Here is a 26400-nt window from a genome sequence, read left to right on the forward strand (position 1 = left end):
GATACTTGACCATCAAAAAAGGCTTTATTGAAAAGTTACAGGCTCTCCAGCCACCTATACAATCACATTTGCCTAATTATTTGTATAAGCTTTCTTAAATTAGAACACTTTAAGTTTAGTATTTACACTGAAGGTGCTTTATATATGTACACACAGGATCACATTGTCAAGATAGCCACTGATCAGTAATTTTTTTAGTTTTACAAATAGTAACTGCCAGTATTATTTGTGAACTTCTTGGCTACTTATCAGGCTGTCGCTTTAGAACACTTATGAATGCATCCTTTGGCACTTCCACATTCCCAATCTTCCTCAACTTCTTCTTTCCTTCTGCTTGCCTCTTCAAAAGTTTCATTTTTCGTGTAATATCACCACCATACTGTTAAAAATAAGTTTGTGCTTCTTCAGATGTTACAGTACTAAATAACAGTATTATATAGTACTAGCCGACCCCGCACAGAGCATCTGTGCACTCTCTGGGGCCGGCGGTTACCTCTTCCCCCCCCCCTTCTGCCCCAGTCTCCACTTCCAGGCCCAGCCGCCTCTCCTCCCCACCACCACTTCTACCCCCCCACACACATTCTCCCCCCGCCCCCCAGCCTTGCCTCTGCGGCTGGGCCCACCGCTGCCTCTGGCCTCTGCGGCCAGGCCTGCTGCTGCCACAGCAACCAATCCTCCTGGGTACACCTCAGCCAATCAGCTGGGCGCTGGGACACACATTCCAAGGCATACCCTGGAGAATTATATATAGATAAATAGTATGCTGGGTTGTAGCTCTATTCATATTTTTTTCTACTGTTTACTCAAGTACTCAGCCATTTTAGAGGGGGGAAACCTATGAAAGATTGTGATAACTGTGCTATCAACGTTTCCAGATCATTTAAAGCTGCTATAGTGACATACATCACATGTTGAATGAAATAATGCATAAACAGTACTCAATCTGTCATACTGTGGATATGAAACTTCAGTCTGTTTTCCTGAGCCCATGTGGATAAATAAAAAGCCAAAACAAAAAGGGAAACTAGAAATATATAAATAAGTTATCGTTGAAACTCAAGCAGCAAAATGAGTGCATGGAAAAATACAACTCAACAGTCACCATGCACAACTGGAAGAAGGATGGTGGTGATCAGTCAGTTTTCTCCCAAAAAATAAAACTACAAAACCATACTTACACATTTTGCAAGTACATTTTTCCTATAAGGTTTCACCCTGAAAGAAAGAAGTTACATGTTGTTTTACTGTTGTACTCAAACTGGTCCATGTGTTCTTAGTGCTAGGAGAGTGAAGCAAAAGCAGAGAGGCTACTGTGAAGTTCAGCCCAAGGCTTGTCACACAGCCAAGAGTGCACACAGGGAAATTGATTTTCATTGCTCTCCCATCCAAAAGTCTTTAGCTTTCAGAAAGATGTCCCAGAGGGCTGCACATCTTTCAGGGAAATATTTATGAAAGCAAAAAAAAAAAAAACACACAAAAAAAAACAGGTGAAACTCAGAAAATTAGAATATCGTGCAAAAGTCCATTAATTTCAGTAATGCAAATTAAAAGGTGAAACTGATATATGAGACAGATGCATTACATGCAAAGCGAGATAAGTCAAGCCTTAATTTGTTATAATTGTGATGATCATGGCGTACAGCTCATGAAAACCCCAAATCCACAATCCCAGAAAATTAGAATATTACATGGAACCAAGAAGACAAGGATTGTAGAATAGAACAATATCGGACCTCTGAAAAGTATAAGCATGCATATGTATTCAGTACTTGGTTTGGGCCCCTTTTGCAGCAATTACTGCCTCAGTGCGGCGTGGCATGGATGCTATCAGCCTGTGGCACTGATGAGGTATTATGGAAGACCAGGATGCTTCATTAGCGGCCTTCAGCTCTTCTGCATTGTTTGGTCTCATGTCTCTCATCCTTCTCTCGTCAATGCCCCATAGATTCTCTATAGGGTCAGGTCAGGCGAGTTTGCTGGCCAATCAAGCACAGTACACTGTATACTTTTCAGAGGTACGATATTGTTCTATTCTACAATCCTTGTCTTATTGGTTCCATGTAATATTCTAATTTTCTGGGATTGTGGATTTAGGGTTTTCATGATCTGTACGCCATGATCATCACAATTATAACAAATTAAGGCTTGACTTATCTCGCTTTGCATGTAATGCGTCTGTCTCATATATCAGTTTCACCTTTTAATTTGCATTACTGAAATTAATGGACTTTTGCACGATATTCTAATTTTCCGAGTTTCACCTGTACTTTGGAGGGAGGAGAGAGCAACAAAAATCACCCATCCTTCTCCCCCTGCACACATGTTCAGCTGTGGGACAAGCCTTGGACTGAGCTCACAGCAACCTCTGCAAGGGCACAGCTCTTGCTCTGCCCTCCAAACACTGTGGAATATGATAGCCACTGTGTTTTTCATTGGGTGCAAATATATTCCACAATGTGAATCAGTGTTATATCCCAGAAGCTATGACTCAATAATAAAAAGACTGATGGCTAAGACACTTGGACACTGAGCCGCGACAACAATTTGATTCAAATAGACCAGAGCTTCGTACAGTATTTTCTGCTTATTTTTCAGCCATTGAGTCAACATAAATAACTTCATGTCTACTTTGTACATCTCACGGGACAATTTGACAGAATTCTGATAGTTAGTTTATACATACAAGGAGGTATTACAGAGAAATAATGATTTTTCTTCCTTGGAAGAATGATTTTTCTTCCTTGGAAGGAAGAAAATGGGAGACTATTTTACTACCGCCTCAATTCTACCCTAGTACCCTACATGGAATTGCCTTTGAAGACTTCAGAAACTTCAGGTAGTCTGGAATGCAGTTGTGCAACTGTTAAGTGGCAGCAGCAGCCTAAACTACATTATGTTTGTGCTGAGAAAGCTTCAGAGGCTCCTAATTAGTCTCCAGGCTAAACTGGAGACTAGAATAGTGCTGACCTTCAAAGTCATAAAGCAATCTGCGTCCAGGGCATCTTAGGAATGCCTTCTTCTATACAACTGGTGTTCTCTGTCCTCCCATCCCATTTCTTTTGATAGGTAAACTGCTTTATGAACTTTTTGCTGAAATATAAAAATATTCTTAGTACTGATAATATAAAGCCTCCCCATAAAGATCTTCAGGAAGGGCCCCGCTATGAGTGCCTTTTCTGTCTGAAATAGAAGTTTGGCATCCACAAAGAGCAGGGTCTTTTCAGTACTGGCACTCCATCTCTGGGATGCTCTGGGGAAGCCCAAGCTTTACTTTCTACTTGTTCAAAAACAGGCCAAGCTGTTCATATGTTGAAATAAAGAGCAGGGGTAAATGGCAACAGGAAAATGCATACTTTTGTAGGCTTATGGTAAATTGAACTGATGGAATATTTTATATTTAATGTTCTGTTGGAATGTTTTATGGTTTCAAGCTGCGTTGTGAGCCTGCTGACAGGAAAAATCAGGATAGAAAGAATAAAGTCATCATCTTGAATGAAACTGCCGTATGCATAATTTGAATTCCTCTTTAGTATTTTCTTAAGACATTGGGATTCCAATTGGAACACCAAGTACTTATTAGGAAATACTAATATGTACTTGAAGAGGAAAAACGTTTTTTTCCTGGGGTTTTAGTAATGCCAACAGAAGTACACTACAACTATCCTGTTGTATAACAAGCTGTACTTTAGTTACCTTAAATACAAAACAAGGAGTCAAGATTAATAACTCACGTTTCCCTTGCAATTATTTTATTTCCAACAGCTGCCTGAATTGCTATTTCAAAAAGTTGTCTGGGAATAATATCCTTTAAACGTTCACACATGGTTTTAGCAACTGTGTATGCCTTTTCCCTGGAAACCAAAAATGAAGGTGAGAATCATTAAAAGTTTTCAAATTTATTAAATTTTACATTCAACTGGAGCAAAGCTAAGTTGATGTGCCCCAATACAATGAAATATCATTGTGCTTGAAAATCTGTACCATATATGCTGAGAAAAATTCAATCTGTACAATGAAATTGAGAATCCCCAAAGATGGGGTTTGAAATATAACCAAAGGTAGGAAATCACAGTGACATGGTAGACTTGGACAAAAGCTCTTTCATTGTTTGGGGTTGTTGGTGTTTGTTTGTTTGGGGGTGGGGGGGGGTGGGGGTTTTCTTAAAGAAACATGTTTGCCCTTTTCACAACTGCTCAGTATCTTCAGAAATAAGGGACATATTTTCAAAGAAATTCCACTTCCTCGGGAAGGTAGTGCTAATCTAATCTCAGCTTTCTCTAAAATAGGAGTGTCTCTTTAATATACTTACTTATGTACAATAGTTACCAATTCTTCTACAGCATTCCCATTTAAAAGAATGTCCAACTTGACAAGGTCTGCAGTCTGGTATCCTGCATCCTCGTAGTCAAAGCTGAAGAGAGAGAAACATTACTACATGTAGTTTATTATTTTAGTTTTTAGAATCTTTTTTAAAATCTGAATAGGAGTGCAGGCTTTTTATCCTTAAATAAAAGGTTTCCTTTTTCAAATACTGATTCAAAAATATATGTAGAGAAGAATTATTGTCACAGTATTGATCTATAACTGATTCAGCCACAAAGACATTTTAACTACATATCTGAGAAATTCAACCAGAGCTATACATACAAGCAGGCATTACTCCGTCATTTTCTGTACTACAGTGAGACTGCTGCTTTTGAAGGGTTCCCCCTCTATTAAAATATTCTTCATGATGGAAACTTCTCATTTGGGGCAAAAGGGACATTGGCCCCTTCTTTGCCAGCCTCACATCCTCTCACCAAACATCTCTTTCTGTCTTTGTCTCTCTTATTTGAATGTTGTTCTTGCATTTCTGCTACTGGCCAGTAGATGGCACTAGCTCTTTGTCTTTTTTCTAAATGGCCTTTGTAAAGCCATTTACTCCCTCTTAGAGTGTTTAGTGGAATCCATTGCCCCCAGATGGAGTAATTACCATATTAGTCTCTAGTCACTAACCAAATTGCATATTTAGTGCCCCAGCACCAATCAAGATGTGCCTTTCTTCTCTTTTTCCTTCAACTAAGGGTGGGCAGGGGCTAGCCCAAGAACATATCCCAGAAACATTTATATTGTGAGAAAAGGGGAAATACTTTTTTTGAAGTATGTACTCTATGTGCATATCTGTGAGAAGAAAGGAAACTAGTGAGCTATGTCTGGCCAAATACACTGGAATTTTCAAGCAGTGTGAAATGTGTGTATGCAGGTGCTACGCACTCAAAACTCCAACCCCCCTCCCCTTCTTAAATGGGGTGAGGAGGAGAGGACTGAGATTGCAAGGAGGGAGAGGGGTACAGAAGGCTCGAGGTCGGACCCAATCACCCCCTGTTCGGTCCAGCCTCAAGCCGAACCGCACCCTGACTGTTCACGGGGGGGGGGGCGCTGCGGGTTGCGAACTTTTTATATATATATATATATATATATATATATATATATATATATATATATATATATATATATGTGTGTGTGTGTGTGTGTGTGTGTCTGTGTCTGTGTCTGTGTAAAAAAGGTAATTTTTTACATTTTACTTTTAACTTTTTTAAAAAACCTCTATATTTCGGCGCGGTGGCCATTTTGTCTGCAGAGGCCATTTGTGCATGTACACAGCAGCGGGCAAAATGGCCACCGCACCAAAATACGAAAAAAGCAGCCGAATGGGCTGCGGTGGTGATGACCGAGGCCGGCGGGGGGAAGGGGAACCTTCACGGACACATACACACACACACACTGCCTAGAGGAAGCCCCCCGAAGGGGCTAAAGGTTAAAAAAATGTATATATTTTTTAAGTTCGCAAACCCCCCTCCCCAGACCGAACTGGGGGGGGGGCATTTCGAAGGAGTGCCAGACTGAACTGGTCTGGTCAGGTTCGAGTCCAGTCCGGACTCGAACCAAACCAGGCCAGCCAGTTCTGTGCACATCCCTACTACTGAGGACAATAAGGGGGGGCATTGCTACTTTCCACACTGACACCTACAATTAACCACTCTAAGGGCAGAATTCCTTTACTCACAGCCAGCTACGGGGCAAATTTAGCACTAAATCAGCACTGAACAGCCAGCTGCCAAGTACTGGTGTGAATGATGGAGATTTTGGTTATGATAAGTAAACAACTTTACAGATGGAGAAAACCATGGGCTGGTTCTTTTTAACTTAGGGTTGGACCTGCCTACTATTAGCCCCACCTATGGTTACCCCAGCTTCCTTCCCTCCTCTCTGCGCCCCACCCCAGCGACAAGAGGCAGCAGCAGCAGCCACTTATTCATCCTGCTTCCACTAGAGTTTGCTGATCGATTGATTGATTAAGTGCTGTCAAGTCGGTGTCGACTCTTAATGACCACATAGATAGATTCTCTCCATGATGATAATGATCTGTCTTCAACTTGGCCTTTAAGGTCTCTCAGTGGTACATTCATTGCTGCTGTAATCGAGTCCATCCACCTTACTGCTGGTCGTCTTCTTCTCTTTCCTTCAACTTTTCCCAGCATTATGGACTTCTCAAGGAAGCTGGATCTTTGCATAATGTGTCCGAAGTATGATAGTTTAAGCCTGGTCATTTGTGCCTTGAGTGAAAATTCTGGATTGATTTGTTCTATGATCCATTTGTTTGTTTTCCTGGCTGTCCATGGGATCCTCAAAAGTCTTCTCCAGCACCAAAGTTCAAAAGCATCAATGCTTTTTCTATCTTGCTTCTTCAAAGTCCAGTTTTCGCATCCATAGTGTCACGGGGGAAACCATTGTCCAAACGATTCTATACTTTGTAGGTGTAGACACGTCTCAGCATCTAAATATCCTTTCCAAGGCCTTCATTGCAACCCTATCAAGTGCTAGTCTGTGATGTATTTCTTAACTGCTGGATCCTTAACTGTTGATGGTTGATCCTAAAAGGCAGAAGCTACCTACCACTTCAGTGTCTTCATTGTCAATTCTGAGGCTGGTTGCTGTACCTGTTGTCATTAGTTTAGTTTTCTTTACATTTAGTTGTAGTCAATGGGCACATGATTTCCAACTGCAGTTGTAAAAATCCCATATATTTATACAGTAGCATACATGGCACTACACAAAGAATGAGGGAGGTCCCTCCCAAAGTGGCTTCTAATCTAGACACAAGGGAGACAACAGGGGAAGGGAAGGGAAATGGAGTAAACTGGGGAGGAACATGCTATTATTTAAATTACATATATTTAACTTAGTTACAATCACATATGGAGGTTAAATGGTTGTGCCAAGGAATTCACAGAAAATATGGGTTTTAAGAAGGTATTTTGAAGGAAGGAAGAGAGGAGGCAACATGCAGGTGTTCTGGGAGATAGTTTCAAGTATGAGGGGGAGTAAGGGAGAAAAGATGATGTTTGAGGAGCAGGAGGCCTTTGATTGAGAACTGGATGAGTAAAGGACATGGGCAGGAATGTAATGGGATGAGAGCAAGACCATGGGGGCTTTGAAGGTAAGGACGACGAGTTGGTGCTAGATCTGGAGCAAAGAAGCCAGTGAAGGGATTTAAGAAAGTAAGATGGGATATGGTCAGAGTAATAAGAGAGGTGAACAGTTCTAGCAACAGCTCTGGATGGAGATGAGGGAACTGACGTGAGCCAATGGAAGACCAGTGAGAAGGAGACTGCAGCAATCAAGGCAAAAGGTTACTAGTATTGGATTACATTACCTGGCATATCCAGAGGAGAGGGATTTCAGAGCATCATAGAAATCTACTACGATTTCATTCAGAGGAAAGAAATATTTCATCATGACTCTGTGGTCGTCAATATACACCAAATCCTTCTGAACAGCCCTTCGAGTCTGACAATTGAATACAGCACTATGAGACACAGTCAGACTTTCCCTTGGTACACACTTTCAACCAAGTGCTACATTTTAAACCAAAGTACTAACAAGAAGACATCTGGCAATTAACCTATTGACACTCCAAGGTTCCTTTCTTTGAGGGCTGTTTTGCTACTAATCTAAACATTTGCATATTCTTCAATGGCTCTTCTATCACCAACCTTTCTAGGATTTCCTATTGCTAGAATATCAATATTTTCATGGAAATTTCAGAAAAAATACTTCTCTTGATCACCTATAGCTTGCTTACCGGGTGAGAACTGGCTTGGCTTAGAGAGACAAAGAAGTAATAGAAGGCAGATATATTATAATTTAGACTGTAACCTCCTCAGTGTTAGGGCCTGTCTCTTTGCTTATGTGTTAGTGTGTGAAGTGCCATGTACATGGAGGAAGACAAAGAAGAGAACCAAAGAATACCATATAAAACATGCTGTAGAAACTATACACTAAAAACAATGGCTTACATAATGTGCAGCGCCTCACCAATCCAAGCACAGGGCACACAAGCTCTTTCCATGCATATCCAGACTCCCAAGTACAGAGAGGCTCTGTCTGTGGTGTCTAAGAATTGTGTCAGCACTCTAGTGGCCATTTCCCCAAAGCTGACACAATTCTTAGTTGATGCCAAGCCTCTCTGTACTTGGTAGCAATGTGGACGGAGTGTGGAGATGCATGGAACCAGAGCATGCGTCCCATTCTTGGATTGGCAGGGCACTGCACAGTATGTAAGCCAACAGTTCTTCCTCCTCAGTCAGGACTGCAAATGAAGACTGGTAAAGGACTAGGCCAATAAGGCTTATTACCCTTGGAGGCAAGATGTCTGAATATGAGTTGCAGGGGAGCAACAGCAGGAGAGAAGGTGTGCCCTCAGTTCTTGCCTGTGGGCTTCCCAGAGGCATCTGCTGGGCCACTGCAGGAAACAGGATGCTGGACTAGATGGGCCTTGGGCCTGATCCAGCAGGGCTGTTCTTAGGTATTTAAGATTATGCCTACAGCTCTGAAGGCCAATGACAATAATATGTTCCTCTAACTGTGTGAGCCTAAAAGATTATCTATTGACTAAGTCCAGGTATTGAATTCCACAGCTGTGTATTTAAACAGTTAACCGATTCAAAAGGGTTGTAAGGATTACACATGTAAACTGGTCTGAATAATCTAAAGCTTTATAGAAGTACTATATTAATCATCATGACCAGATCTATGTGAATGCACTTGCATTCACTTATAAAAGTGCTTTCACACTCTGTTCCAGAGAACCTTTGCCTTCCTCCGAATTTTGCCTACTTCTAGGACCTTCTCACCACTGCACAGCTGCAAGGGACTGCTGGGTATAGTCTAGGACTTACATTCCATTCACAAAAATGATACTGAGTCTCAACATTCCTAGCCAGAGCCCCATGCCATCCAAACATGTGCCCTGGAAAATGTCCCGTAATCCTCGGCAATATACAAGGGTTCCATGGCAGATGTGCAGAGATTCCTCAAGTTGTTTCCTGAAACCTTGAAAACCACCTGGCTAATTAACTGTCTCATTTAAATTGTTAATGCTTTCAACCCTGATGGTAGGGAGGAAGCAATCATGAAAATCTTTAACCAACCTGGCATAGGGTTATTATTTTCCCAATGTATTCATCAGGTGTTATGATAGTGCCTAAAACAGTAGGCTCCAAATATTCCACCACTGTTGCCTTATCAGGGAACTCAGCGGGATTTATGATGGTTATCTCCTCTTTCCCATGTGCCTAGAAAAGGAGAAGAAACCATTTTGTATCATTTAACACAGGCTGTTGGACAGGTCTCCTATAAAAGCACAATGCCTCAGACCCTAGTCACAATTACAAAATGGCAAGCATCTCTAGAAGTTGCTTCTAAGGCAATGTTTTCCAAACTTGACAGCTAAGGCATACTTCCTGGATTAAAACTGGAAACATATTTAATCTTACACTCCAAAGGGTTTTTTTTTCCCCCTTTTCTTTTTTAGAGTGAGTAAGTGTAGGAATTGCCCACCCTCAGATCAGCCCACCCCATATGTTTCTAGGAGGAGGCAAGCCCAGAGCAAGACTCATACAGAAAGAGATTGGGAAGCCACCTCTGAGGTCAGCTAGTTTGTTTTAAAACACTGTATCCCACCTTCCTCCAGCCACAATAGCCAGAGGCTGGAAATGATGCTTGTAGTCCAACAACATATCGAGACTCAAGGTTTTAACATGATGTACGTACGAATCATCCTAATTGTAGTTACCAATAACCACAGTTCACCTTTATGCCAGAGACTGAAAGTATGGTTAGAACCACAGTTGCTCCTGTTCAGCCATATCCCTAAACCACTGTTAACAATAACTAGGGGAAAGAGGAGGAAATTCAGCTGGAGGGGATGGAAGGAAGAGGCAAAGCATATTCCCAGTTGCCCAGCAATGGTTTTACAATCAGCGCAGCAAAATGTCTGAAGCAGGCCCTAGTTTTGTGTCTCCTTTATACTAAGAACATTTCCTCTATAACTTCAGCTACTATTTGCCCTATGAAGCTACGTTTGCATGGCACACGCCAGCCATTTCCAGTACGACACTGACTGGAGCTGCAAGGAGGTACACTGCAGCCCCACGCCAGCAGTTTTGGGGAGAGCGCCAGCAGGAGGAAAGTGGCGGGGAACATAAGAGCACCCTCCCTGCTCCTTAAAGCCCCCCCCCCCGCCTCCTGGAAGTTCACAAACCAGTCCATGCACATCCCTATTCATTTGTTTAGACTTTAAAAGGTCAACATTACCTGTATTAATTTTGCTGAAGAAAGAACTGCCTTATAGGAAACTGTGGGTGCTGTCAAAATGACAGATGCATTGTATTCTTGCTCCAATCGCTGATTAAAAACTTCCATATGTAAAAGACCAAGAAAACCCAACCTGTAAACAGAAGATTTATACTGTATTCCTTTAAAATATCAAGCTGCATTGTAAATTATATAGTGCTAAGCAGCGATCAAGCCACATAAATCAACCAAGTCCATTAAGGATACAGTCCTTAAGCATATTTACTAGAGAGTAAGTCCCACTGAACACAGTAGGACTTACTTCTGAGTAATCATGCATAGGATTGCATTGGAAACTTCTTAGCCAAATAAAATCGGGGGGAATTGTTCATACTGTATTACACTGAATACTGCTACAGCCACAAACATGGCCCAAAGCAGTGGGTTGAATACAGGAAGGCTCACCTCCACCCAGCTCCCAAGGCAAGGCTACTATCACGGTGAACAGTCACACTGGAGTCGTTAAGTGTCAGTTTTTCAACAGCACTTTTCAGATTGTTATATTCTGACTGATCTACTGGGTACATTCCTGTCAAAAAACACAAAGATGTATAAAGGCAGCTGATCAACATCCTCATATACCTGATTCAGCATATTCTGCAGAAAGACTTAAAAAATCACTTTGCATGCAACCGATGGCTGTTTCAATTGCAGTTCACAGATCATATGGCAGATTTTAAACTAGCCTTGTTTCACATACACACGTCATTACTAATATATCACCTGAAAGATTTCCAGTGGACTGAAATGGTTGGAATATCTTAAGGAAGCATCCAGGTACGGAAATCATTTGTTCTTTTAGAGGACCTCACTTGCAAATGCTCCATTCATTATTGGGAAACAAAGTATATCTTTAGAATCTCTATTATCACACTTCCAAGCCAGTGAAAGAGAGTAGGAAGGTCATCTCAAGTAACTAATTTCCCAGCAGGCTAATTTCGGCTGATTCAGGTGTTATCTCAGCAGCATAGTTTGCACTGGAATCAAGAACCACACGAATGCCTAAATATGTATGGTAGCCACTTGTTGGAGGCTACTGAAGTCACCCACACTACCAGCTACACCGTTCGGAGTCTGGCAGTAATCAAACCACCAGGACAACACCTGAATTGCTTGTTTGAGGAGACAAGGAAGAAGAGATGGGGCCTGCCACAGTGGTCTCTACGGAAGTCCATCGTCATGATTACTGCTATAGCCAATGCCACTGCTGCTCTACATTCCTGCCACGTGTTCTCTTCCCACCTCTGTGGTTTTTTCAGAAAGAGAGGGAAAGAAAAACTATGGCATATGAGGTTGATGATCAGCAACTCCTGGCTGATAGAAAAAAAGCATGTCTACATATCTGTATTTCCCCCTTTTCTATTTCACAGAAAGAGATGATTACAGAAACAAGTGAGACAGTGAGCAAAACTACTTCTTCTAATTCCATCCCTCCCCATTCTGTGTCTTCTGCCCAACATTAGATTAGAAGCTTCCTGCGGGAGCTGTCTTAATTGTTCAGGCTATAAAGTACATTGTACATTGAAGGCACAATTTATTATTGGTTGAATTATTAGAAAAACAAGCACCCATATCTCTTAGGGCTTTGTCCACATACAATACTGTCCTGATATAAGTACATATTTGCCACTTCCCACCTTTTGAATGTGCACACCTCACCTGCAAAGACCATTGGTTTCGCTGATTGAAACCCAGGCAATGGCTCCACTGGCTGGTTATGTAAATAGAGTGTATCTCCTATTTGGGCTTCCGTAATTTCTTTCATTCCAGAAATCAGATAGCCAACCTGGCCAGCATATCTAAATGAAATTGGTATTGTGGAAGTATGTATTATATTAAATATTTCAGATCTCTCTCCTATTGCAGATAAGCTATTTAGGAATTTGATCACACATTCTCACTCATCACATTTATCAATGGCTACAATTGTGTCAAACTCTTGCCTCCTTTCACATTGTTATGAACTTAACAAAAACTGCTACACAGCCCTGCAAATAAACTGAAAGATCAGTGTTATATTGTTGATTGAAATTTTCTAATTTAAGGCAGGGATGAGAGATAACCAAAAGCAGCACCCAAGTGCCATTCGTCAAGTCTATCCACTGGGCTTAGTAAGAAAATGTTTCTGCTCTATGTTTGCCCTGCATGTCAAAGGAAAAGACAAACACTGAAATAAAAGCACGAACAAGGACTCAAGACATCTGCAAAGATAACAACTAATGTTTTATGTCTAATCTGAAACTTCAAGCTTCAACGTACAATGTATGAATTTGTTGCTCATTGGGTGTCAGAATTCCTACTTCATTAACTTCATAAACCTTTTTTGTGAAAGCCGATGTTATCTTATGGCCTTTGTGAACCTCCCCACCAAACAGTGCTATGTTAGCAATGACCCCCCTATAGTGATCAAAGGTTGAGTCGAACACCAGAGCCTTCAGCGGGTCATGTGTGCTCACACTGGGCCTGTTATGAAAATAAAAACACAAATTAGCTTGTTGCATTATAAAGCATAAACTGAATGTTATTTATTCATAGACTGGATGTTATTTATGTTATGAAAATAAAACCAAAAATTAGCTTGTAGTATTATGAAGCATAGACAATGTTATTTATTTGGTACCCGATATGTATTCTCAGAGTGTTCACAAGACTATAGATCCAGTCACTATAGCAAATAATAATAAAAATATTATAAAATGTAAAGTTCATGCAGATGGCATGTGGGATATTATGAAATGTTTATGCCTCTCCACATATTCCTTTGTATTCATTAGTCAGGGTTAGCAGACAAAACTACCCAAAATCACACTCAGCAAATTTAGGATGTGTTATTAAAGGGCTTCAAATAGCCACTTATAACTGGCTTAAAGCAAAAACTAGGCATAACTGTCAGCCAGTTTCTCAATCACTTATAAAATGTAAAAAAAATGAAAGAAACTTACGGAGGGATTCTTTCAATTACTTCCCAAAGTATTCTTTCAACATTTGTTCCTAGTTTAGCAGAAATCTAAAGCAAGTGAAAAATGAAGATTGATCTTATTTCAAGAGTATGCTACCAGTGCACATTTGCTAGGAAAATACAAATTCCAACATGTATGCATTTGGCTTTACTTATGATGCCCAGGTATATTCAAAAAATATTTGCTAGGACTAGTAGAAAGTACAGGAGAAGGAATTACTGCACCTTATTCAGAAATATTAACAGGAAAAAAGAGGACTGAGCCTACTTGCGGGGTGGGGGGGGGAAACTATACTGACAATCACCTGGATTTAGTCACAGCCTCAGATGCCAGGGTGTTTACATATTCAAGAAGGAAGTCTATGTGCAGAACCTGACTCCTGTGTGTGGATCACCCTTGCTAGATCCGAGTACATGACTAAGACTAATTTTTTTTCCATATAAAATAGCATGTACAGTTTCCAAACAGAATGGTTTTATCAGCAATTTTAACCACCAATCTTCCACATTTGTAAAGCTAAAAGGACATCTTACCCGAATGCACTCTTCTTTGGGGATATCAAATACCTTTTCAATTTGGTTTTCAACCCTCTCAGGATCTGCATTCTTTAAATCAATCTGCAAAATAATAATCACAATACAGCAGGTAAGTAAATTGTGTTGCAAACAAAACTAGAGAAGACAGACATATGCACTTATGGCACCTTTCTTATTTAATTTTTATGTCAATGGTTTAATCAAGCATTTACAGGATCTGGACATACACACCCCCAAAATGGCAGACAAACGGTTGTCGATACTCATGTATGCTGACGACACAGTCATTCTGTCACAGTCTAGGATAGGTCTCAGGAGAGCCCTGGGGGCCTTGGCTTCTTACTGTAAGGAGGAACATCTAATAATTAATTATGCCAAAACGTTGTTTGCTTCATAATAGAGTCAAGAAATTCAACTGGTCAATTGAGGGTCATAAAGTAGACCAGGTGAAGCAATTTAAGTACCTGGGGGTTGTGTTCCGCTCACATTAGAAGACTGCTCACATTAGAATGGTGTCAGATGCGGCTAAACATAGCATCACAGCCATATTGAAATTCTTCTGGGCCCAGGGGGGAAATTATATACCTGTTGCCAAAAAATTATTCCTGGCTAAAATAATTCCCCAACTTCTCTGTGGTGCACAGTTGGGTCCGTATATCAATTTCAGTGCACTTGAAAGAATCCAGAAGGGTTTTTTGATAATATTATTTGGCATTCCTAGATGCTTTTCCAACCTGGTGAACCACCAAGAAGCGAGTATACTTCGGGTAGAGTCTAGGGCCTGGTTATTAATTGTTTTTTATTAGATCAAACTTCATCTGTAGGGCTCATACCGAAATTCCTCTCAGTTGATTCGCAACTGACCTGGTGCCTAAAGGTAACTGATAAACTACTTCAAATTGGACTATCACCTGCTTTTTTGCTGGAATTGGGAGTGACTGGTGCCCGGAGGGTGGTCCGACAGAGATTGCTAGATATAGATCAGCAGAACGAGATGGCTTGTCTGCCGGAGTTCTATAAACCACTGAAGATCAGGGTAGGTTTTTTTGCAGCATCATATCTTTCTACTATTATCTTCAGCAAATTTCGTTGGGCCTTCTCTAGAGCTAGATTCAATGCCTTACCATCAGCCTTGCTATATGGGAGATACAAGAACTTAACTTATATGGAGCGGAAGTGCCCTTGTGGCAACTATCAAACGCACAGATCCTGTATTAACTAAGTTGTACAATTTATCGGGACATAAGGTGTCAACTAATTAGGCCACTATTGTGTGGGGTTGAGGGGGCAATCTGAGGATTTTCTTGTAAAATATCTCCTCTCCGAAAGAGATGCAAGGTTCTCCTATGCAGTAGCTAAATTTTGTTATGCAGCTAAATTTTGTTATGCAGACTGCGTAGCTCCAAAGTTGGTGAATAGGTTATATGCATTACTAACTGTGTATATCCACCTTGTCATCATTATTATGTCTTCTGTTCTTAATTAATCCTTACCTTGTTCTTGTTATTTTATTCTGTAACTTTTTGGCCAACGACCATAAATGAATGAATGAATGAATGAATGACATAAGCACTGATGTTTTGAAAAACGTGTTGTTTTTACACCCTCCCCACCCCACCCCCGCCACCTGTCATGAGAATCTAGAAAGTTTCTGTATCTCGAGAAACCAAGCCTCTGGTTAATCACCAATGGACAACATCCTGACTAGCTAATCATGACTAAGCATGACTGAAATCAATAAGACAGGTTAGTCATGACCAACTTAATCTGAATGCTACCTGGTATCTTTTATTTATAAAACACCTAAAATTACTAGGTACTGCAGGCTCACAATCTAAAATTAACTGTACATGAGAAAGAGCAAGGGAGTGGATACAAAAAATGGGCAAGCAAAAGAAATTATGAACCAAAAACTAGAACAGTTTAAGATAGTATGGAAGGAAATATGGTGCAGAATAAGTAGGTTTTATTCTGTCGCCATTCCAAACAGTAAAGGGGGCGGGGGCGGGTAGAGACAGATATTAAAGAGGCAGAGTTATGAGCAGAGGAAGAAGTCAGACCAAATGATCAAAGATGAGACAGTGCTGAGGAAACAGGAGGCCTAAACAGTTAAGTTTTAGGAGGCCTAAACAGCAGTCAACAGTGCTGAGGAAACAGGAGGCCTAACCGGAAGATTATGTTGAGCAGAACACACAGAAGGATACCAAAGGAGAACTCAAAGAGGAGAAACAGGATAATCACGAAGGACCTTAAAAATAAAGACTGATATACAGGTGGACCTCGATATTCTTGGGGGTTCCATTCCACAGCTGTACTGTGGATACCAAAAACACAAATATCGGATCATTGAACCCTATGGGATCATGGGGGTTAGGTTCCAAAGAGGACAAAAATGGCCCCCAAATGGTCAAAAATCAGCCGATTTTCACGGGGAGGAGTTTATCTTGCTCTGCTGCTCCCCCTGAGTCACAATGTGCCCCCAAAACAGCCAAAAATTGGCTGAAAATTGTGGGGTTGGGGAGGTTAAATGGGAGCCATTTTGTGGCTCCAATCCCTAAAACGGTGGCCAGAAATGACCTCCGTGGTAATTTCTGGCCAACCCTGACCTGCGGATACATGAGGTCAGCATGTTTTCTTTATTTATTTTCTGTGTATGCTGAGGTTGGGTGTCAGTTTCCCGACCATAGATATATGAAGCCGTGGATAACAGATCCGCGAGTAAACAGCTTTGCCTGTACTGCATAACTTTCCATCTGCCTATTAAATGAGTGTGCATGCAGTTATGCAAGAGCATTTCCATTAAAAGGCAGATGAAATGTTGCACAGTATATCAGCCAATAAGTGTATAATGAATACAAGTAGGCAAAGATCAGCAGTGAAGAGAAAAATAGTGAGTTTACATATAATCAGTATGGTAGCCTAGACTTACTGACATTTGTTTCACCACAATTGCACTAGTGGGCAAACCCATGATTCAATATTTTAAAAGATACATATGAGTTATTAATATTGAATTACACATTGTAAGTATTACCTTATTGATAACAGGAATTATTGCTAGTTGTGCTTCAAATGCAAGATAAAAATTTGCTACTGTCTGAGCTTGAATGCCCTAGGTGGGAAAAAAACAATTATTAAACATTTTGAGGATTTGTGCTAATGTTATATTATCACAATACTGTTGTAGGGAAAAGGAAAGGAAAAGAAATAGCCCAACAAAAATTTACAGTGTGTATTAATATGTAATATAAACCCCAATACAGCCAGAATAATCTCTGCAGAAACCAGGTTTGAATGCAAACTGTCTTTCTGGAGTTGTTCCATGCATGTATAAGGGTGCGTCAGTGGGAAAGATCCACATCCATCACTGGGATGTGGACATGAAATACTCTTACATTTCTATTGTTTTTTAAAGGAAGAGATGAATGTTCCCATGTGTGAGTAACAGATCATGGTCAGTCTTTAAAGACTAAAAAAGAAAAGAAAAAGAAAGAAGAATGTACACAAAATGCCACAGGCACTGATAAAAAGAATGGTGGGAAGAACTGTATCGTGCATCACCAGTGATGTCATAAGCACTAGACAGTGGGTGGGTTCAGGGAAGCAGTTTATTCATGCAAGTTCTCATAATCCCTCCTTCCATCACCTCCTTGTTATTGAGCTGTGACATCATGATTTGTTTAAACCACTGCTCATCCAAACCTGGAATATGTTTAACTGTGGGTTAAAGTAAAGTAAAGTGTGCTGTCAAGTTGATTTCAACTCCTGGAGCTCACAGAGTCCTGTGGTTTTCTTTTGGTAGAATACAGGAGGGGGTTACCATTGCCTCCTCCCGCGCAGTATGAGATGAAACCACAATTTAAAACCAGCATTTGAAACCAGACTTGAATGTCAGTTTGTCAGATTGTGAAATTCAGAATGTCAGATTGTGAAATTCAGAATGTCAGATTGTGAAATTCCCTCTCGAAAGCTTCATCCTTGATGGCCTTCTGCTGCCAGATCAGTTTTGTATTAAAGCAAGTGTTTAATCTTTAGACAATGTGAAGAGGTTTTTATTCTACTGCTATTTTAGATGTTGTGGATTAGGGGTGCACATGAATCAATTTTTGCTATTCGATTCAAGCTCAAATCAAATCGCAAGAACTCCTGGTCTGTTGAAGTAATGCTTCAACAGATCAACCTTGAATCACTCAAATTAATTCGAGTGATTCAAGCACCATTTTGAGAGACCAGGAAAAATGACCAGGGAGACCAGGAAAAATGGGCCTCAAAATAGTGCCATTTTTCTGGGGAGAGCTGGTCTACCAATTGTAGTTGGCAAATAGACCAGCCCTCCACTCCGTACTTCGCAAGTCTGCCCACCTCATAGGACTAGTCGTAGACCTAGGCAAATTGATTTGAGGTCAAATTAAATTGCACATCCCTACTGTGGATCACCTGCATTGTTTTAGGAATTGTTGCTTTACTCAGTTTTAATGCTTATGGTTTTGTTTTGATGTTGTTATCTACCCTAAACAGTCTGTGATTGGAAAGGCAGAATAAAAATAATTTAAATGAGTAAATACATGACACTATGTCTGACCAAACAGCATGATAACATTTTCACAAACTCCAGATCCCATAAAAGAAAGGAATGTGTACAATGTATAATTAATTAGTCCTGGGCTGTCATTTTTTAAAATGTCATTCAGGATGATATTATTACTAAGAATATTTCTATACTGTTTTTCAACAAAAAGTTCTCAAAGCAGTTTACATAGCAGAGAAATAAAAAGTTATTCACTGTCCCCAAGGGGCTCACAATCCCTACCTAAACTTCAAAGAGGAAAGCCCTTTATTGCTCCAGAAATACAAAAGGGAGAAGGATAACCTTATAAGGTATACATGAGACAGCAAAAGAAAGTACTTAAAAACCCTACCTCATTTGCATCCACTACAAGCAAGACACCTTGACAAGCAGACAATGATCGTGACACTTCATAGCTAAAATCTACATGGCCCTGTACAAATAAAAACAAATGATGAATGAAGTTCAGTAACAATGCTTAACAATGACACTGCAAGACCCTGTTAAGATTGTCAATAAGATTAATCAAGTCAGGGGCTTGATTTCACCCTCACGCACACATAAGGCCTCCTCACTTCTCACATATTAGAACAGGACTCCCCACGCATGAATGAAAACTACACAATCAAATCAGAACTGCTGGATCACAGCCATTAGCCTTTCTCCAGCTCTATGGCAAAGATAGATATAGATATAGATATACATGCACACCACAGTTAGTTTCATAATACTTCAGCATTCAGCATTGTTGATTAACTTACTGGTGTGTCAATGAGATTTAAGAGGTAATTGGTTCCTTTGTGGTTATAAAAGAGAGAAGCAGTCTGGGCTTTAACAGTGATTCCTCTTTCCCGTTCCACTTGCAATTTATCCAGAACTTGTTTATTAAGCTTAGTTTTGTCAATTGTTCCTAAAGGGTTAAACACAGTCAGCCATTAATGTACATTATAAGCACAACTATTCTGCCCATTTATGCCTAGACAAATTTCATTCTCAGAGACATACCTTTTGCACTTATCCATTTGTACATATTCACCTGCTAAACCCAATAACAAGCTAGCTAGCTATGATATACATTGTGGTCCCAGACAATACAGGAAACTCACCTAAAAGTTATTGGAGCCATTGGCAGCAAAAAAGCTAATCTCAAAAGTAATGCAATGAATAGTACACTTGAGCTACAGAGTTCTGCACAATGGTAAAGGCAAACGAAGTGCTATGATGTCCAACTATTTCCATGTGCAGTCTCAAAAACTAAATTCAACAATTTGGAAAGGCCACAAGCCTCTCCCAATCTAGCCCAAACACTTTATTATGTTAAGCGACAACACTGATTATGCTAATGATTATGCATCATGGTTCTGTAGTTTTGAATGTAGGGTTGTAATGTGTGTTTATGTATTTTCCGCTGGTCTATGATCGTAATAAACTGAACTGCAGATGGGGAGAGGCAAGGTTTCCCGCAACCTTGCCTCCCAAATATTGCCCATGGTCACATATAGAAGCAGGTAGCGGGGGGACAGAAGCCTTGATGAGCAGGATATAAACCTAATGTTTTCTAGCCTTGCCTCATTCACTAGAATCTGTACATCAGAACCTTTTGTTAATTATAGACATTCTTTCTACAGAGACAGTAAAAAGTGCCCTTTTTACCAATGAAAAATGGAATTTGCAAATGAGAAATGTGCATATTCAACAGAGAAATCTAGATTCTTCCATCAAAGCAAGCTCAGCAACTCATAAATTTGCTAAGTCTTAATATATTCTTTTTTCATGATCTGAATTTCCAAATATCTGAAAGTGTTTGGCATGAAAAGACATGACAGAAGAATGCATGAGTGGAGCATGGAAATATATCCAAGCTTTTCTCTGAAACAATTTCAAAGTTAAAACTTCACCAAAAGAAGAACAAGAAGCTGAGATTATTAGTAAGCTGAATTCTGTCGTTTCATGCCAAGCCTTTGGACAGGACTACATGCATAGCTAAGGGAACATCCATTCATTTAAATAACACTGAAATTGTGGAGACACCTGTTTTTATGTCCTTTAGCACTCCAATAAACTAATTTTTTTCAGCAACCACCAAAAAGAACCCATTACACTTTGAAAATACAAAAATTTAAACATTTCAGAGCTTCCCAGTAGATCTACATTGCAACAATATGTAAAGGAAATCTTCCACTAATACTGTATAAAGATAAAGTGTGCCATCGGGTCGGTGTCAACTCCTGGCACCCATAGAGCCCTGGGGTTGTCTTTGGTAGAATACAGGAGGGGTTTACCATTGCCTCCTCCCTCGCAGTCTGAGATGATGCCTTTCAGCATTTTCCTATATTGCTGCTACCCAATATAGGTGTTCCCCATAGTCTGAGAAACATGCCAGTGGGGATTTGAACCGGCAACCTCTGGCTTATTAGTCAAGTCATTTACCCACTGCACCATATTGTATAGGTGTATATTATTATGAAACAAAGTAATATGGAGTCAAATAAAGCATAGCATGTTAATGTTCAAAAGCATACTGTAAAATTATCTCACCTGTTATCTCTAACAGCCTGTCTGCTAGGGTGCTTTTGCCATGGTCCACGTGAGCTATTATGCTGAAATTTCTGATGTTTTCAACAGGAAACAGTGACATATCCACTGCATCCTAAAATGTATAATAGATGAGAGAAATAATTAACAACCTAGAGGATAGTGGACTCATCGCATAACGTGTACTTCTGCCAATACCTTTATACTCTCAATAAACCAAGGGCAGTTTGATATTGACTGCTCCAATACAGTGGCAGCTGGTGAGGGTGCTGCCAGGGGGTGGGTGGGTAGGTGGCAGGAGACACTTTTATGTGTAAATTAGAAGGTGCTTACCTCCCATACCACTGCACGTGAAAGCTCTTCCCAGCAGCAGCGTGCTGCCCAGCACCCACGACAGTGGAGGATCGACTCCGCCACTCAGCTGGCCTCTGCGCATGCATGGAGGGCTTTTGCTGGCCACGCAAATGGCCTCCGCCAGCTGAGTGGTGGAGCTGATTTGTGCTGGGCACTGCGGCGCTGCCGGGAAGACCTTTCAGGTGCAGCGGTACGGGAGGTGAGCACTTACTCACTTAAAGGTGCCTCCCGCCACCCCCACCCACCCCAGTAGCACCCGGACCAGCCGCCACTGCTCCAATATTTAAAAGAAATGTAAAAAATGTATATAAAATGACAATGTTCCTTTTCACAGAAGAGATGATGCAATTTCTCATGTGTCTGCTATTCTGACACTTCACTGATCACAGGAGTCGACCACTCGGGAGAGCTGTTTGTGCAACTGAGCTTGCTGGGACAGCATCAAAAGTAGTTCTTTGGCTGCAATCCTGTGTACGCTTACTTGAGAATAAGCCCCACTGAACACAGCAGAACCTTTTCGCAAGTAAACATGCAGAAAATCAGACTGTGATTTTGTTATTATTATTTTTAACCTATGGTGGGGTTCCCAACCTGCAGTATTCCAGATGTTGCTGAACTACAACTCCCATCATCCCCAGCTACAAGGTATTGTGGCTGAGGGTGGTAGGAGTTGTAATTCAGCAACATCTGGAGTACCACAGGTTGGGAACCTCTGCCCTACGGTATCCCAAATTCCATTCCAAGATCCCAGGATCCAAACTGATACCAACTGGTCAGGTTGGGAAGAAACTCCACATAAAACTCTAGAAAACCTTTGCTAGTCTTAGGGGAAATTAGTGCATTAGATGGAGCACTGATTTTGGTTCAGAGGCAATATATCTCTAAAAACAAATTGCTGGAGGAACAATCAATGGAGAGCTCTTGCCTTCATGCCCTACTTGTGGGCTTTCCAGAAGCCTTTGATTAGTCTCTGTTGCAAACAAGATGCTAGACTGGATGGACCAATCTAGCATCTTGGTTGGTCTGATCCAGCAGGGTTCTTCTTATATATAAAGGACATAGAAAGCTGTCACCTTGATGGATTCAGAACGAAATTGCCTGAGGAATATGGCATGATAGGCAGGTTTTTCCATCCGCAGAGTTATATATGAAAAAATGGCAGCAACTTTTGATCTCTTAAGCCCAACGCAAAGACACAATGACCTTTTCAAACGTATAAACATGATCTCAATACTGCTGCAGGAGTCACAGTTCAGAATGGGGCATGTCAAGCAAAGCTTTTAGCACACTGCATAGATTCATCCATTGGTTCAGTATACTGTGGTCATCATTATCATTCCACCTCCCCATTCCCCACTGGTATGCTTGTTTCTAAAGCCAAAGGAGTCCTTAACACAAATGTATTTCCAAAAGATGGAGAAAGTTGTTTTCATGAAGTGTTCTCAGTAAAGAGCAAAATGATCCAAGGTTCAGAGAGCACAACGTTTCTCCCCTCCACGCATGTGTTACACACTGGGCTAAACCTGCAAAGAGAAAAATTAAATTGAGTTTTTCAGAAGTACATCCAACCACTTCTAAACATATTTCTGGCCCTTACCCTGAGAAATATATTTTCAGGCAGAGAAGTCCATTGGAGTCAATTCCTACAAGTGCATTACAAGCAGTCTTTAAATGGCAGATGTGCACGGAACCATAAAGGGCCTCCAAACCGGTTTGAAGAACTGGCGGTTCCACCAGTTTGAAGCCAGAAGGGGTGCCGCTTTAAGAGTGGGGGAGGGTGCACTTACCCCTCCTGCCACTTTCCCCCCACCAGCATCCTTCAGTAAGTCAGCAGATCAGGGTGGCAGCGTACTTTCCTGCCGCCCCGTTGCCCCATTGGCCAGATATGGCCAGAAGTCCCCAACGTTCCTGCGCGCACCAGCACATGAACACATGCATGGGCAACGTGTGCACGCACATGCCGGCACGCACATGCGCATCGGGGACTTCCGGCCACATCTGGCCAACAGGGGCAATGGGGCAGCAAGGAGGTACACTGCCGCCCCGATCAGCTGTCTCACTGAAGGTCACCAGTGGGGGGAAAGCGGTGGGAGGGGTAAGTGCATCTTCCCCCACTCTTAAAGCAGCACCCCCGCTGCCTTCGGACCACCCTACCGCAGTTCCGTGCACATCCCTAGCAGACTCTATAGGCTTAGGTCTCCCACTGTAAAGGAAATAAATGATCACATTATTATTTAGGTTTATTGTCCCTGCCATTCCTAAGGCTCGGGAAACATAACTGCATTTCCTTCTTTCATTTGTGCTTACTGTCCCTATAAGTTATAGCCAGTAGGGCCATTCACACAATCAAAAACTCTGTTCTACCCAGGTTTGGGAGCTGTGTGTGATCCCAATTTTCAGTTGTGCAGAAGCAAGGTAAGAGGAAAACCTTCTACCATTAGTCACTAGATTCTGATGAGTAAGCACTCCTCACAATAACGTGTGGCATGTACTTCAAAGCACTGTTCTTCATTATCAGTACGAAATGGTCAAGCTCTTAAGATTAAAATGTTTGAATGCTCAGTGGTTTACATTTTTCTCTGCAGTCTAAGGAGCGAGAAATCCATGCCATAAATTTCCTACTAAGGGCCCCATGGTGCTCTTATCAGCTGTCTCAGGACCAACTGGTAAGGTTGTATAAAAGAAACTTTGTAGCTCAATCCTAGACACACTTACTCAGAAATAAACTCCACTGAGTTCAATGCAAATCAATTGAGTTCACGTCCGAGGAAATGCATTTAAGATTATCATAGTAATTTAGACTAGATATTTGGCTTTCTACATATAACCTGTTTTTTAGAGCTGCAAAGTACAGTCAATGAATTTGTTACATTAATCTATTTATTTATTATGTATTATCATCATCATCATTATTATTATTTTGACTGACTAAAATGCTTCCTCCACTTTATCAGGTTGTCACTGTGTAAACATTATTTATTTTTAAAGCTTCAAAAAATCAGAAGTCAAAGAACCATCAGGAAAAACATTCTGCCTTCTCTCTGACAAAGGACAGAATGCCTCTTCTGAAATAATGCTTCCTGTGAAACATATCTGCAGCATAAAAATACAAAGAAAGTCTATTATTTCCTTCAAAAATGACAAGTCTGCAAATATATGGGTCTTTTTAAAAAGTGTTTATGAAAATATAATCCACAAAAATATCTTAAACCTGATTCTCTCTATATAATTCTCTAAGGTGTACCCATGGCTAATCCCGTGCGTGGCAGTTCTCGTGAGAGTTTGTGAGCAGCTGCCAGGACCTGCAACAGCTGGCGAGGAGGGAGGGAGAGAGACCGAGCAGGAGGCAGCACCATTGCGAGCCGCCAAGGATGGCCGAGCAGGCAGTGAAAATGGGGGCGCTGGCCTCACAAGGAGGACAAGAGCTGGTGGGGAGGAGGAAAGTTGAGAGGGCACCGCCACCACTGCGAGCGGCTGAGCAACCGACAAAAACAGGTTGCCAGGCTCCTCATGAGGAGGATGAGCGCTGGCAGGGAGAGGAGGAGAAGGTGGTGACGGTGCCACCACCACTGTGGGCAGTCGAGCAGGCAGTGAAAATGTGGCTGCCAGCCTCCTCGTGAGGAGGATGAGAGCTGCCAGCGGAAAGGGCAGCGAGGGAGACTGGCTGAAGGGATGGGAGAAATGGCTGAGCCCTGAAATGGAGGGGTTGGAAGGGAGAACTAGGGGCATAGATCTTCTGCACCTGAATCAGCTAGTATTTAAATATTGTAACATCTCTCAATAAAGTGATGTGGGAGATTTCATGAATGAAGGTGACAATCTGAGATTGCCTACCACGCACTATTTAGAAGAGAAAGAGAAAGTATCTTTATTTTCATATAATTTAAAAAATCAATCTGTCCAGAGATTCTATAACATGTGGAACAATCCATATATTATGCTCCTTTATTTATTTATGAATACAAATATGACAAATATTTATATAGTTCTCTTCAACCAAAGTTCCCACAGCGATTTACATAGATATATATAAATAAAATGGCTCCCTGTCCCCAAAGGGCTCACAATCTAAAAAATGAGACAGACACCAGCAACAGCCACTGGAGGGATGCCGCACTGGGGATGGATACAGCCAGTTGCTCTCCTCCAGCTAAATAAAGAGAATCACCGCTTTTTAAAGGTGCATCTTTGCTCAGTTAGTAGGGCAACACAGCAAAGCAAAGCGATGTGGTGATTCATCACATCATTTAACGAAAAGAAATCAAAGGGTTGATGTATCATAAACACAACAAAGTTAAGCGAGTTCCGATATGGGCATCGAACTTGTCTATTTCCTTACTAAAAGGCAGGGTCTAAAACTCAAAATGCCCAATGCTTCAACTCAGCTCGGAAGCCGGGACACCCGGTTATGCACAGCCTCCTCCTCCAGCTCCAGCCAGGCTACCCAGCCCGTCCAGCACAGCAACAAGGCAAAGAGAAGAGGCATAATGTAGCCGATGGATGGTTTCATCGCACCCCCCACGCTCCATCCTCCCAATGACTCCCGGCAGCCCCCAAGGGGTCTCCCTTAACACAACGAGCGAAACGGCTCACCCGCAATTAATTTCAGACCCAAGCTAGCACCACACAGCTTCTCGGGAGACAGACTCCCAGACTCAAAACACGTGGGAGACGAGGAAGTGCCTTAGGGGAAGAGAGCTAGAGAGCGGCTAGAGTAGCATACCTCGCGTTTCCGGTTCGAATTGCGGCCTCCATTTTACAAGTAGCCTTA

General features: G+C 41.3%; 1 protein-coding gene across 5 annotated transcripts; it reads right to left on the reverse strand.

Moving 5' to 3' along the window:
- Positions 1-5: 5 nt before the first annotated feature.
- GUF1 (GTP binding elongation factor GUF1) lies at positions 6-26359 on the reverse strand. 5 transcript variants are annotated; one of them, XM_053253635.1, is made up of 18 exons: positions 26223-26359; positions 22703-23152; positions 21279-21390; positions 19502-19650; positions 19093-19173; positions 17208-17285; positions 14171-14254; positions 13620-13684; positions 12937-13140; positions 12337-12476; positions 11083-11206; positions 10639-10771; positions 9474-9617; positions 7697-7830; positions 4310-4411; positions 3732-3851; positions 1179-1215; positions 6-379 (listed from the first exon to the last, which is right to left on the reverse strand). In XM_053253635.1, the coding sequence occupies exons 2-18, from the start codon at positions 22850-22852 to the stop codon at positions 242-244; spliced, it is 1995 nt and encodes a 664-aa protein (XP_053109610.1). In that variant the 5' UTR covers positions 22853-23152; positions 26223-26359; the 3' UTR covers positions 6-241. The 5 variants fall into 5 exon arrangements, with proteins under 5 accessions (XP_053109610.1, XP_053109613.1, XP_053109611.1 ...); XM_053253638.1 differs by having other exon boundaries at positions 22555-23152; XM_053253636.1 differs by lacking the exon at positions 19093-19173.
- Between the last annotated feature and the right edge of the window lie 41 nt (positions 26360-26400).

Source organism: Hemicordylus capensis, chromosome 5 (assembly GCF_027244095.1).
Source record: "Hemicordylus capensis ecotype Gifberg chromosome 5, rHemCap1.1.pri, whole genome shotgun sequence".
NCBI classification, from domain to species: Eukaryota; Metazoa; Chordata; class Lepidosauria; order Squamata; family Cordylidae; genus Hemicordylus; species Hemicordylus capensis.